The 14,402-nt window shown below is 39.5% G+C and overlaps 1 protein-coding gene across 1 annotated transcript in view; it reads left to right on the plus strand.

The window, feature by feature from the left end:
- LOC112103668 (multiple epidermal growth factor-like domains protein 6) overlaps positions 1-14,402 on the plus strand; it is a 262,481-nt gene that overhangs the window by 152,065 nt on the left and 96,014 nt on the right. Inside the window, exon 5 of the mRNA XM_026650034.1 lies at positions 5,997-6,119. Coding sequence (XP_026505819.1) covers positions 5,997-6,119 — 123 coding nt within the window. The remainder of the gene's footprint in view (positions 1-5,996; positions 6,120-14,402) is intronic.

Below are 14,402 nucleotides of genomic sequence, written 5' to 3' on the forward strand. Positions count from 1 at the left end.
TGTTTTATTCATGTGGTATTCCACTAAGAATGGGAATGATTTTACAGATTTTTATTCCACTTCAGTGATCTATTACAAGTCCACTGAGCTATGACATGCAGTAAAGTCAGCTTATTATGGTTCAGAGCACACATTAGCCCTACAGGGGTGGTCAGTGAAACAAAGGCCATAGCATATGTGGCTGTTTAAAAAGAAGAAGAAGAAATTGGTTACATACAGAAGATAAACATTATAACCCTGGGATTTGTTTTAAAAATTAGGTCATAGACATGAGATTCTCTTTATCGTCTATTAAAAATTGTTGCATAAACTTATTAATAGAATACCTTTTAATTCTAGAAAATGGGTAGTTAATGTGTTCCCTAAATCCAAGCACTATTTCTTATATTTAAATAGTAAATTTGTATGAGAACTCATCATGTCATTTTCTTTCTGGAAGACTTCAGTCTCTCATTGAAGGGGTGCATTTCTTAAGTGAATATGTGGGGTTTTTTTCTTCTGCAGAGCTTTTACATCCTGATGTGAGTGCCGTCTTTTTTTCCCAGGTGTTTCTTTTTTGAAGACAAAACAGAAATTTTTGTGGACAGTCTGATTTTATCTAAAATTTTTCTTTTTTATTATTATTCTTTTATTTTTAAACCAAATTTTCAACTGAAAATCAAAATATTTTCGGGGTGGGAGGGACTGAGGAAGAGTTAAAATTCTCCACTGAAAACTTTGATTAAAAGGTGTTGTCCCCCCACTCCTGGGGGGAACATTTTCAAACCAACTCTACTACATGATATTCACAGAGCTGGTGTGAGTAGCATTAACTAAACTGCGGAGAAAAAGAGGCTTCTTCAGATGGTTCCTTCTCCCTCTTTCACATGTTTAGTTTAGAAAAGGAGATCCATTTCAAGGGAGAAAGCCACCTTCTCCTAATCTGAAATAATAAATAGCTGAAGGTAATAAAAAAGATTTTGGAGAATTTAAAATCAACAAGGGGATTATGCAGTGATCTACAGTACTATGTGTGTATGAAATATATGAAATACATATGCATGTATCCAGAATCCAGGTGTTTACAATAATAAATTTAAAACCCATCATGTTTGACTCTTCTACATGTATATGACAATATAGAATATGTAAGAGTCATCTAGAAACTGTATGATACATGTGGAAGTGGGTTTAACTCCTTTGTTTCAAGAATAAAACAGGATTAAAAGATTTTATAAAGTGTCTGCTATGGATTGGTTTGTGTGTGGCAATATTGGCTCTACATAAATTTTCACTATTGAACTTGCAAACATTACAATTATTTCTTGAAGTGCCCACATCTTGTTATTACAGATGGATCAATAGTCTTGATAACACTTTGTCAGACCTAACCTGGTAGACTTGTAATATGTCAGAGAATTTTTGTCATTTATCTTGCCATGCACGAGACAAATGTATTTGCAACCTTGAATAACATTGAATGTGGAAAGCAGACTGAAATGTATCATGTGGCAGGGGTTTTTGACAGGGTGTGGGGAGGTAGGTTTGGTTTTTTATGCATAGTATATGAATCTGCAGGTTAAAATCCTGAACACTGTGTGTGTTCTAAGAATACAGAACAGCTGACTGAGGCCTGTGAGGCTTAAATTTGTGGTAGGCATGTTTTATCTAGTCTCTTTCTGATCATTTATTTAGCAGTAGGTAACCTAATTCCTTTATTGAGCTCCGAGGACAGATTAGCAAGGCACAAAACCAGAGGAGGCTTTCTAAATGAGAGAGTGGTTACAGGTCAGGGGGAAGAACCTTGGCCATAGCTCGGAACTATGGCAATTTACACCCATTGAGGATCTGGCCCTAGATGCGTTAAGCACCAGCTAAGGGGGAGATGGCTATAGCTCAAAGCAGTGCAAGATTCATTGTGTTTTCTGTTATTAAAACCGCTCTACTTCATGTGCTGGATTAATGTTGATAAGCTTCAGAGGAACAGTATGTTTTAAGGAGAAATGTGAATAAAGAGAGTAGGTTTCTTGGCACAGCAGGAGGAGGAGGATTTCCTGGTGTAAGAGAGAACTGGGAAGAAGGCATGGCACATATGCAAGTGTTAGGACAGAGATGAAGGAAATCGTGGATGGAGCATACGGTGCAAGAAGGAGAGGAGGAGGAGGAAGAGGTTTGTAATGACACATTACAAATACTCTTTAAAAGGTGTAAACCATACTGTAAACCACAGCTTTTTCATGATGAGCAAGAAATAAATGTATTTATGTTCCTAATACAAATACTTTGCAATCAAGAAGAAAGACAATGTACTTAGTACTTTCACATTCAAAGCATATTTTTGGAACTACTCTTGGATAACATCAAAAAAGTAAACGTGAAGTTCTCAGAAAGTTTAAAAAGAGAGTTTTTGTTTCAAAACACAGAAAAAATTAGACTATATAGGGTAGTGTCCATCAGTCTGTCAATATTTAAATCTCTAGGAGGTAATATAGTATCGTCTGTTCCTCAAATAATTTTTGGTAAATTATCACATTTTGATGGTGACCACTGACCAGTCCTCATAATGTAAATAGAATTGGAGACTGTAAAAGAAAGGTTAGCGTATGGATCATTATTAGGGTTGCCAACTTGGTAATATTTAAAAACCAGACACTCCATCAGAAGTGCTCTAACCTCCCTTGCCCTGCCTCTTCCCCCTGAGGCCCCACCCCCATCCACTCCTCTTCCTCCTCCCTCACGGTCACTTGCTGCTTTTCCCCTCCCCGCTCCTGCCTGGGTCAGGCGGGGTTCGCCTGAGGAGCTGGGGCTGGGAGCTGCAGTCCCCCAATGCAGGTAGGAGGCAGCCTCAGCTGAGTAGGAGCTGACGCGGGTTAGTGACCAAGTGCCTTCCTGCATCCCCCACCCGCAGTAACCGGACTTTGAGTGTCTGGGTTAGTAGATCTGACCAGACACTGTCAGATCCTCTTTTTGACTGGTCTTTCCAGTCGAAAACCAGGCACCTGACCACCCTAGTTATTGTTTGTTATCATCAGGCCTTATCCAGATGTCTGGTGGTTAATGGAAGGAAATTTCCTGGAACATGCCTTAATGTTATCATGCAAGACCTAAGGAAAAGGTATAGGTTTCACTGCCAAACTTCACCAGGCCAAATATTAGGCCCAGTTAAATCAACGGCAAAACTCTCATTGACTTCAGAAGGATTAAGATTTGGCTGGCTGTGTCTTTTTAACTTAGCATTGTTTTCCAATACTGTTGAGGATACAGTGAAACTTCTTTTGTGACCCATTAGACAATGTGTAGAGCTATGGAGAAATTAGTTGTGGTGAGTTTGCACACCCTTAGTTTCATTTTGTGTTTCTGATGTCAGAAAACTAAAAAAATAAAAGCAAAACGTATTCAAAATTGCCAACTGTAGACAGGTTTAGTGTGGCTGGATGGTTTCTACCAAAAGCTAGAAGTCAGAAAATTCATCTTAAATTCATCAAAGGATTAACTGACTTTGGTAAAACTTAAAATGATCTTAGCCCAAGGTTCAGGTTTGTGACAGGTTCCAACAGCTCTTTTATGTATATATGTAAAATTCCCTTCATTTTTTATCTCCTTTGAAGTACTGTGTTTTTCTGTTGATCAAAATATAATAAATAGAGTTTTAAAAGGAGGGTTTTTTTCCCCTCAGAAACATTGAAGGTTTCTAAAGTTAGTCATTTTCATATACTTTTGCAGCTAGGATTATGCCTCTCTGTTTTTACCCAATCTTGCCCCCACTCATCTTGCGTTCCCTCAGCTCTTGCCTTTTAACCTGAAAATAATGTGAACAGCCCCTTCTAGTGCCAAAACCACTGTTGCTTGTAGAACTGTCACACTCCCAGGTATTGAAAACCCACTGTGTTCCTTAACCCTGGGTTTCTACTTAATAACATGCTGAGTAGCTCTACTCTTGAGTAGCCAACAAGCCTGTTCAGGACTCTCATCCCCAAATTAAAAAAGACCAACCTCTTCATGCAGATTTTTCCTGTCAGTGCTTAACCATGAATACATAAAAATGTCCCTATGTGGCATTCTAGACAATACTAATGTTTCAGATCCAGCAGTAATAAGATAAAAACATCACCCAAAAATCCCTTGTGAAATATGTGAGTCACATGTGGCAATGACCCAAATCCACATGTGCTGCTTTTCATTCCGTTTGCTACCCCACCAGTATATTTTACAACTTTCCCATTTGGAAAATACTTCCTTAGGACTTTTTTTGTCCATGAGCCCTTTCAACAGGCCATGAGTAGCCTGCTATTACCATTCCCTGCCCCAGAAACTCTCATTCTGAATGTATGAATAAATGGGTTGAAAAAAGCCGCCTTAAATTCTTAAATATTGAATGGGTAGTCAGTACCAATAATAATAATTAATTGTCACAGTTCAGGGCAACTGCACTTCTGTCCCCCTCCATGGTCCCTCAAGAGCACCCTTTCTAGGCTCCTGGTTCCTCAGCAGTCACCTTTCTTGGGCGGAGACCCACATCTCTCTCTCTCCCTCCTGACCAGGGTTTTTTCCAGGCTGCACAGTTCCCTCCCTAGACTGTGATATCCCCAGCAAGCCAACCTGCCTAAACAGGCCAGTGTCTGCACTTTGCTTTCTCTTAGAATGCTGTGAACAGTGGTAATTGCCAGAAGTCACAAGTTGTAACTCTTTCTAAACAAGCACACTTGTCCTTAAGGTGAAAGTATTACAGAGAAAACATAAAAACAATAGACAGAAAACAATAGACAAAAAACCTACCAGAGGTCACCCATCAGTCTTATGGGGCCTCAGTAGGCCAAAGTCCTTCCATCCCTTCCCGGGGACTCTCCTTGTACAAAAGGTCTTGTCTGTTTGCTGGATCTGAAAGAATCCAGTTTAAACTCAGGCTATTCATCCAAAAGTCCTTTCTTTGTCTGTTGGTCTCTGGAGAATCCAGTCTGAACCACTGCAGGTGGTGGTATTTCTCTGGCGGCATTACAATCTGAATGAATTTGCCTAATCACCCCCACTGTTCTTGGTTCCTGGAGGAGCTGTATGTAGCTGAGGCCTGGCCTGACATGAGTAATTAACACAAGAAGGCCTCCGTTCTTGGAAGATACAAATAGGGATGTAAATGAATCATCAGATTGAAAACAGAATGTTTGTGCTAAATAAGATAAGTAAATAGGTCAGTAGGTTAAAAAAGGCAGAATGTCTGAGCCAACTAAGATAGGAGGGAGAATGCTCAGGGAACTGTTTACTATGAACTAGATAACAAGGGGCAAAATAAGTTAGGAATGCAGAGATAAAATAAAGAGGAAATTGAACCATGGACAGCGGGTGGGCAGCACATGTTGCACAGGGATTGGTTCCTGCAAAATAACCAAGCCAATCCAAAAATGTGATGCTATGTATAGTAAATGCAATGAGATATGTAATGTATATAAAGTGAGAGGGTTTCTGTGTAACTTTGGAGCTGTGATGTACCCTGCACCCCTCCCCACTGTGTTTGAGTCTGATCAACTCAGTGTAGCACTGCTGTATGCCAAATAAAGATACCTGAGTGACGAAGGCTGCAGTCAAACTGAGTTTTTTGGAAGCCAAGTGAAAAGAGGTGTCAGAGGGTCACGTTCTCCCATGGAATTACATATAGTCCCCGGCTCACACTGTTATAATTTGAATACAGTCAGCGCTCCCAAAGATATTGCAGGAAGTTACATATCTGACACATTAACATTGTGGTAAGGGTTTCAGGCAAGGTCAGGGACTCATTTTGTTAGGCACTGTACACATACACACAGGAAGACGTAGACCCTGCTCTGAATTGCTGAATATCTAAGACAAGACATAAGCAACGATGGGGCACATCCTATTTCAGGAGGCTATAAGGAGCAGATCTTAGTTGCTTCTTCACCTGGTAAAAGCAGAAAGATGCACAGTGTTATTGAAGGAAGAGACAATTTAGTCAATGCCTACTTTGTATTCAGTGTCTAATTTTTATATGCTATTTCCCACTACAGATGTAAATGAATGTACCATTGAGAATGGTGGTTGTCAGGACCAGTGCTGCAATACTATTGGCAGCTACTACTGCAGATGTCCAGCTGGCCAGAAACTGGGCGAAGATGGAAAATCATGTGAAGGTAACATTCTGTACTGTGTCTCTTTACTGATAAAAAATCCGAGAACATCCTTGGAATGAAAACTGAGAGAGTTACCTTTTATCTACAGCCAGCTGAAGTGCATAAATTCAGAATTGTCAAGAGTGCAGATCTTCTCCTGTCTGGATTATGAAGATGTAACTCTAAGAACACTTCAAAGGGTTCTTATGAAAAATGTATCATTTTGCCCTGGATTTGTTCTGATTATGGAATTTCAATCATCAGTTTAAAAACCTGAAGAAAGTGTATACATTTGAAAGTATTTCATCCATTTCTAAAACAAAATGTGCTTATCAGAAAATACACATACATTTCTGCACTTCAGTTGCAGTTCCACAGCTACAGATTAAGCGTCTAAAATAAGATTTGAAATTACATGCTACATAAACCCATTTGCCTTCTTTCTTAGGGAAACATGAAGCCAGATTCCTAGTTAAGATCTGGGGTGAATTTCATCCCTATGCAAAGGGCCAGCTTCAAAATAGAGTTTGCATGAGACTTACGTGCTAAATAGGTCTTATTTTAGCCCTCTGCACATGGCTGAATTTTATCATGGCTGTTCTGCAGCACTTTGGTAACATAAAACAGCTGTAAACCTGGTCTAACTGGCCCATTAAGCCAGGTTCAAAGCTATTTTGCATCAGCAAACTGATGCAAAGTAGTTAGTGTACCAATAAATTTGGCCCACAGAGCAGTAAGCTGTAGCATGTGATGCCCTCCAAAAAGGTTTAGTTTATTTCTGAGGTCCCATGTGATCTTTCAGATGTGAACTTAGAAACCACCCACTAAAACTCTCGTGCACACGTGCTGGGACTGGTTATTTGCAGAGCTGTTGCCCTCTATCTTGTGTGGCTGTATTTCCTTGCTGCAGTAAACAAATAGTTGAAGTTCTTTTGGTTCCTTCAGGATGAAAGGTGTTATATATATGTAGATTCTTGCAAAACATATTATCAACTTTCACAGCATGAAGACATTTCTGTTTTCCCCATTGTACAGAATCGTACAAATTCCTCTCTGCCAGGATTTCATTTTACTTTTGTCCTTTGCCTCCAGATTTTTAGGTTAGATACATTGCTGTGTATGTCCCAGCTGTGATTATATTCTTTACTATATCTCTATAGCTTATTCAGGAACACTCTTTCCCAGACTGGAAGGTTGTAGGATTAGCTTCCACAGCAAGCTATCAGTCGGTATCCAGCTTGACAATGTAAATAAGAAGTAGATGGGCATTTTCTTTTGATTGAAGTGTTTTTTTGTTTGTTTGTTTCTTAGTTTTTTTAACTGATGTCCTATGTGTGTCCCTTTGATGGATTTTTATATTCCAAATACACAAACTCAGAAAAAGTGTACATAATTCAAAGAGTTTTACTACCTTTCTTCAGTCTCCTGTTATTAACTTTCGTGATTCTTTGGAAATGTTTCTGTGGACAAGTTTGTATGTGTTTATATTGTTGAATACTTACAGTTTTCAGATTTGCTTAAAAGTAGTTAATTGAGCTTCCAGATAATCCTTCTTGTATTGAAAGCAAAGATTACCCATCTCACTCCTAAATTGCTTAAATATAACAACACAATTTTTCTGAGAGCAGTAATGAGCTAGTCATGTATGTCTCCTCCTCAAATGTGGCATTACATTCTTTAAAAGCTGAAGCTAAGCATGTTTGACTCTCCTGTCAGGCATTTCCTCATGAGCAATTACAGAGGGATGTGGTGTTAGCCATTATGAAGCTTATTTAAAACAATGGAAGTTTTTACAGTTTTTTCTTTTGTTTAATGATCATTAAAACATTAGTTGGGGGAGGGATAGCTCAGTGGTTTGAGCATTGGCCTGCTAAACCTAGGGTTGTGAGTTCAATCCTTGAGGAGACCACTTAGGGATCTGGAGGAAAATCAGTACTTGGTCCTGCTAATGAAGGCAGGGGGCTGGACTTGATGACCTTTCAAGGTCCCTTCCAGTTCTAGGAGATCAGATATCTCCATTAATTTATTTAGTTATTTATTGTAATAAGCCGGTGGTTTTCAACCTTTTTCATTTGCGCCCCCCTGAAAATTTCAAATTGAGGTGTGGCCCCTTTGGAAATCTTACACTTAGTCTGTGGACCCCCAGTGGTCTGCATTCCACAGCTTGAAAACTGCTGTCAAGCCAATGGAATACCACAAGTATAGCAGGGATGATAATTACTTGCAAACAGCTGTTGTTAAGATTTTAATGACAGCCAGTGTACAGCCATATGTTCCTGCAGCCATAGTACCTTAGCTATGACTTCATCAGATTTAACAAGATAAGTAAGTTTCTGCTTGGTCCTTGGTGGATGGGAGACCTCAAAATAAACCTAAGGGTGCTTTGGGAAGTGATGCCGATAATTCAGGAGATGGTACTCTACCCCTTTAAGTTGACCCTGAGCCAATGCCCATTCATGATGCTATGTTGTACTGTGTAGACGGAGGTGCCATCTTGCAGATGTGGTCTAAAACTGAGTTTCTGACCACTTTGTTCTCATTAAAATTACCATGGCATTTTAGAAGAGCAGGGCTATTAGTCAATTTGATTACTTATATTCTGTTTGCCTGTATTTCCTCTGCCATCTCAGTTGTATATCGTATTCAGTTTTAGTCCTAATCTACAGCGTAGCATTCCTGTATATTGAACTGCTTCCATGCTCCATCCCAAAAGCGCTTTTACTTCCCTAATGAGTGAAGTGATTGATCACGACATTTTTAAAACACTTTGAAATGTGTTAGGATGAAAGCTGGTGTACAAACATGAGACTTAAATATCGTAAAGGCATAGCATAAATAATATGGACATTGTTAGTTCTACTTTAGAGGATAAATACAGTTTTGGTCTTAATAGCTTCAGAAAGAGAACATCTTCTACCAATAAACAGTAGGGATATTATCAAGAAATAGGTCCCAATTTCTGATTATGTGTTATCCATCCATAGTAGTGGGGCTGAAGAGAGAGGAAAGAAGTGGGTTGTAACTAATTTACTAATCCAACAGCACAACAAAATTTACCATAGTCCATGAAATTGTTTTAACAAGATAAAAATCTGAGCAGTTTTAGCAAACCATTGGCCTGATCTTATAAGGTGCTGAACAGCATCCTCAGCCATATTGGCTTCAATGGTAGTAAGGATGGACAGTGCCTTGCAGGATTCAGGCGTACCTTAATACAAGCAGTATAACAGTTGAAGAAAGCTGAAATAATCCTAGAACAAGTTACTGTGCTCAGCATTAACTAAACCTTTATAACTTTTTCCCATGGTTCTGTTGTTCATTAAGCGTGCTTCATGGACACTGAGATTGAATGGCGCTGCATGGAACTTTCAGTGCCGAAGATTCTATGGTCCTTACCAATCAGGTAAGGACCATTTTTTAGCCAGTTGTGAGATTGTCATGACAGGATATATAATCCATAATTATATACAATACAATACTTTGCATTACCTTACTGAACAATGTTTACATCTGGCAGTAAATTGCAGTATGGTGAAGTAATGCACAGCTGAATAAAAATGCCAGAGGAGTGGGTTGCTTAGCCTTACAGAACTAATTCTGCATCTGCTGTGTTATGACAGTTTTATCTCCCTCATTCCCAGACAGACTGACACTGGAGAATTCAGGATTTCATGTCTGACAAGCAAGGAACTTTTTGGCTTAGATTTGTGCACATAACAGGTTTTGACATAAAAGTCAACCTTAACCCGTACTCTTCAGGTCAAATCTGGGTCACATTGAAATTAATGGCAACACTCTTTTGACTTTAATGGGGAAAGGATTTGACTCTAAATCACTGGGAGACTAATGAGATGCATTCCTCTCTGGCATAATTTTAGAATCTGTGGAGGTACTGTGCAGATGAGTGTGGTCCAATAATTCTGGGCCAAATTCTGTTGCCCTTACATTAAGTAGTACCTTATGCTGCAAGTAGTATAGTTTATTTCAGTAGATGAATTTGAAGAGTAAGATAGTACTCATGACTAAGGGTGGTGCAAACTTTCAGGTTGTTTACATAATGTATCACTGTCTGTACTTGATTGTGGCAGAGAACCATTAGCTCAGGGGAGGCAGTATGGCCTAGTGAATGGACTAAAGTAGGACTTGGGAGACCTGGGTTTTAGTCCCAGCTCTGCCACTAGTCTGCTGGGTAACCTTGGGCAAGTCATTCCCTGTCTCTTTGCCTCAGTTTCCCCATTTTTAAAATGGGATTAATGGTATTGGTCTCCTTTTGAAAAGTGCCTTGAGATCACCTGCTGAAAACCACAGGAAGAGCTAAGTTTTATATTTATTAACCCACAAGCGTGCTAATTATATATAACGGTAAGAGAAAATAGTCTTTTCCAAAATGCAAAGTTTCAAAATTCCACAATATCAATATAATCTAAATTCTGACTTGTAAAGTATGATGGGATAAATGCATGTGTTTACATGTGAATAAGCTACAGAAGTCAGATAAAGCGGTCGTGACCCTATGTTAACCCTCTTTGGTAGGCTGTCATTTCTTATTTATATCACCATGTTCTCATCCATCAAGACCACTGTAGCTAGAGACCAGTGAGGTCATATGATTAGTGTTGACAAAAGGGAGCTTTTGTCTTACCAATTAGAGTAATATTCCTATCCTTGTAACTTGATCGGTGGACATCCCTGGGAGTTTTTGTTAAACTTCTGAGCGTTGGCAGATTTCCTGACCTTTGTAAGATATGACCTCTCAGACTATTGAATTATAGGACAGTTATTGTCTGACTCTAAGACCACCATTGTTTACCCTAGTAATATAATAGTCCTGGATGTCAAGTGATTTATCATGATTCTATGTCTGAAGAAAACTCTTTAAATAGAGATTCCAAATAATAGCTAACAGCTTAATTTAAAAGAAAAATTGAAGGATTTGTGTAAGAGAAAGAAAATATAGGTTAAAATGGCCGCAAACATTAATTTATGCTGTTAAATTTTGTGTTTTAGTCATAACTTATTCTTTGGCCAGAGGAAACCCTACATTTTGCTAGTGAGGTTCAAAGTGCTGATTCTGTATTTCGGATTGATCTCCTGACCTTCCAGTCACCATTCCAAGCAGTGTTCCTCAAAAAAATGCAAGATCCTAATATTTGGTGCCTCTAGGGAAATGGCCTGGGATAAAAGAGAAGAAAAGCCATCAGGCCAGTTTGTTCTCTGTTGCAGGGTCTCTGTTCAATATAGGATGAGACATGAACCCATTGGCGGGATTCAAGATGCTTTTACAATATCCAGTTGTGTTAAATTCCCACCATTTTCACACTGTTCACACAAACCATGACTTAGGTTTATGCTTAGCTCAACTCAAGAGCGCCTGGATAGAAAAAATACAGCAAATAAAAGATATAATATAGGATGAAAAACTGGCATTTTCTGAATACATGTGCAGAAAGTACCAGTTACTAACATCACTCAAAATTTCCTTAGTGAGTATGCTAAAGGACTCCCATGTAGAATGGGGCAAACTGACCTTCTTTAATCCCCTCAACTTTAAAGCACCATTGTAAGAAATAAGTACAGTGCCATGGATCTGTTTCTGGCTCCTAATGACTATGTTACAGCAAAAAAAATTCTTGAAAAATAACAAGTTAAAACTTCAGCTGATACATAACAAAGGAAAATTCATTGTAAGTCATTGGACATTCTTTTAATGAGGTGAGATGAATTGATTGGATCCTGATTAATTCATAGCTTAAGGCAGGCAGAAACCTGAGCTGAACGTTGCGTTGCTAGATGAGCACTTGAGGCACTGTCAAAATTTTAAAGAATGCTGCAGTTTGGTTTGGTCAATCCCTTCTAATTTGTTGCAGCATTCCAAACCTAATCCACTCAGTTACATGCTCAGGGACCCCATGAACCTTTCTCAACCCATGTCTACACTACAGGAAGTATAGTGGCATAGGTACAGCACCGTAGCCATGCCAGCATTATCCCATGCTTTGAGCAGGGGATTGGACTAAATGACCTCCTGAGGTCTCTTCCAACCTTAATATTCTATGATTCTATGATCCCATAGTGTAGACATAGCCTACAGTGTCGGAAGGTTTTTTTCTGTCTCTGTAGGAATACCACCTCCCTGGGTGATGGTAACTAGGATAATGGAAGCATTCTTCCATCAGCCTAGCTGTGTCTACACTGGGAATTAGGTCGGCATAGCCACAGCATTCCGGGCTATGAATTTTTCACACCTCCTGGGCACTGCAGCTATTTCAACCTAAATTTTAAGTGTAGACTAGGCCTGAATCTTGCTAACATTTGTCATGTACCAAACGACAAACTCAATCATTTCAGAACAAAATATGCAATCACAGGTCTAGTTTTGCTGATACCTAATATCGGTAGAGAATGGTAGCTTTTACTCCACTTAACCTGTGTTGGGCAGACAAGGAAGAAAGCCAGAATTCCATCCTTTTTTGTAACAAGGGTACAGCCCTGCTTAGGAAAACCACCTGATATTATTAAATCATTGGGGTTATTGTAACTGTTTCATTTTGAATTGTTTTTAAATATACTAATTTACATTTCCCTTGAGTTGTTTGTGACTGTTGTTAGAAGTTGCTTGAAATGCTTTAGTTAGATACAGAGAGTTAGCTGGTATATATCTGAAAGCCCGTGAGTGCCAGAGTCGGGAGGACTAGTCATGGTAAACACTCTGGTAGCAACCATCCTGTTATAGCAGAAGGGCTCTAACTCATCTGCTCCATTGCTTGTAAATGCAATGGCATTTCAAAGGGATTGTATCTCCAATAAACACAATATAAATACCTAGGCAGATGGAAGACTAAGCCCTATTTAGAGTACCTCACAAAGGTCTAGTCTCATGGTGAGAAAAGCATGGATGCAGTAACTGTAGCAAAGTACAAAGCGTAAGAGACATTTTCTCTTGTCTCACTAGGCACATATTTAAAAATGTCCCTCTACTCAGCATGGAATACAAGCCTAGGAACTAACAAGACTCTTAAGTTGCAAACCTGTGTTACAAATGGTAGCTGTGCTTTCTTCACCAATTTTTTCTAGTCATTTTCCCAGCCAGCCTCAGTCTTGTCTGGATTGGGCCACAGCCAACAAACCCTCACCAGTATACAAGACTCTTACAGACAATGGTCATTTCCACTACATCAACAGCTTAGGATGGGCAGAGATTTCTATCATCAGCCTGCTGAAGGTAACACAACCTGCAGCTCCCTTCTAAGTCCCTACCAGCCTCCTTGAACATGTTGAACAAGAAGGATAACAAGATAGACCCCATAATACCCCACATAAGAGATCCTTCAAGGTAGAGGAGCCACTCTTTCAGACATCTCCCTGAAAAAATGAACAGAGCTGTTAAAGAGTGAGTCCATCCACCCTGGATAAGTCCTTGATTGACTAGAATTGAGGAAATCTGAGGATTTCAGGTACTTGCCAGAGTTTTCAACCAGTTGTTCAAAAAATGGGAGATTTTACATAGGCCAATGCTTAGCAAGATGGTCAGTGTCGAGAGCAAGTTTCTTAACCAGAGGCTTCGTAATAATATCATCATTGAGAACAACCAGTATTCTGCCCCATGAAGGGAGATGACAACCTATACTACTATTTCCCCATTATCTTTGTCCATTGGGTCCGACTTGCATGTTGTAGCCCAGAATTCCCTTTATGCCTCCAGAACATCAGATTGAAACCATCCAGACCTCAAGCAGAGAAAAGTGAGTGTTTGTCCCTTTAAGGCCCTGCTCTTTCATTGTAGAGGCAGTTTAGATCATCCCAAACAAAAATCGAGACTGAAAATTCACAAGACACTTCATCAACAAGCTTCACACTACATCTAGTTGTCAAATTATGGCAGGGTATGGCAGAAAGAATTTGGCATGGTATGTAATATTGATATGTGACACGTCTTCATACAATGTATCTTCTGGTATGTTAAGAGCAGGATATGCTATCTAAAGGACACTTATCCATAGTCCTTAGACAACTGACATCCTGTGTCACACTTTACTTATTAGATGAATTATTGATGACCTGTTTGACAGAAGAAAAAGGGGGGGAAATTCCCAGATATCATGGGCCTCCCCAACAAAAGCAAGTTTCGGTTCCCGTCTCCACACTCTCCACACTCTCAGCTGCTCAAGCCTACGTTGTGCTGGAGAGCTAGTCAGTGCTGATTACAGAGGCATCACATGGACTGGTTCCACTAAGCGTCTAAATTCTGTAACTGTCCGGGAGGATCTGAGAAGCATCATGCGGACCAGTGGTGGGCAACCCCCG

Source organism: Terrapene carolina, unplaced genomic scaffold (assembly GCF_002925995.2).
Source record: "Terrapene carolina triunguis isolate 2854851 unplaced genomic scaffold, T_m_triunguis-2.0 Scaffold88, whole genome shotgun sequence".
Taxonomy (NCBI): Eukaryota; Metazoa; Chordata; order Testudines; family Emydidae; genus Terrapene; species Terrapene triunguis.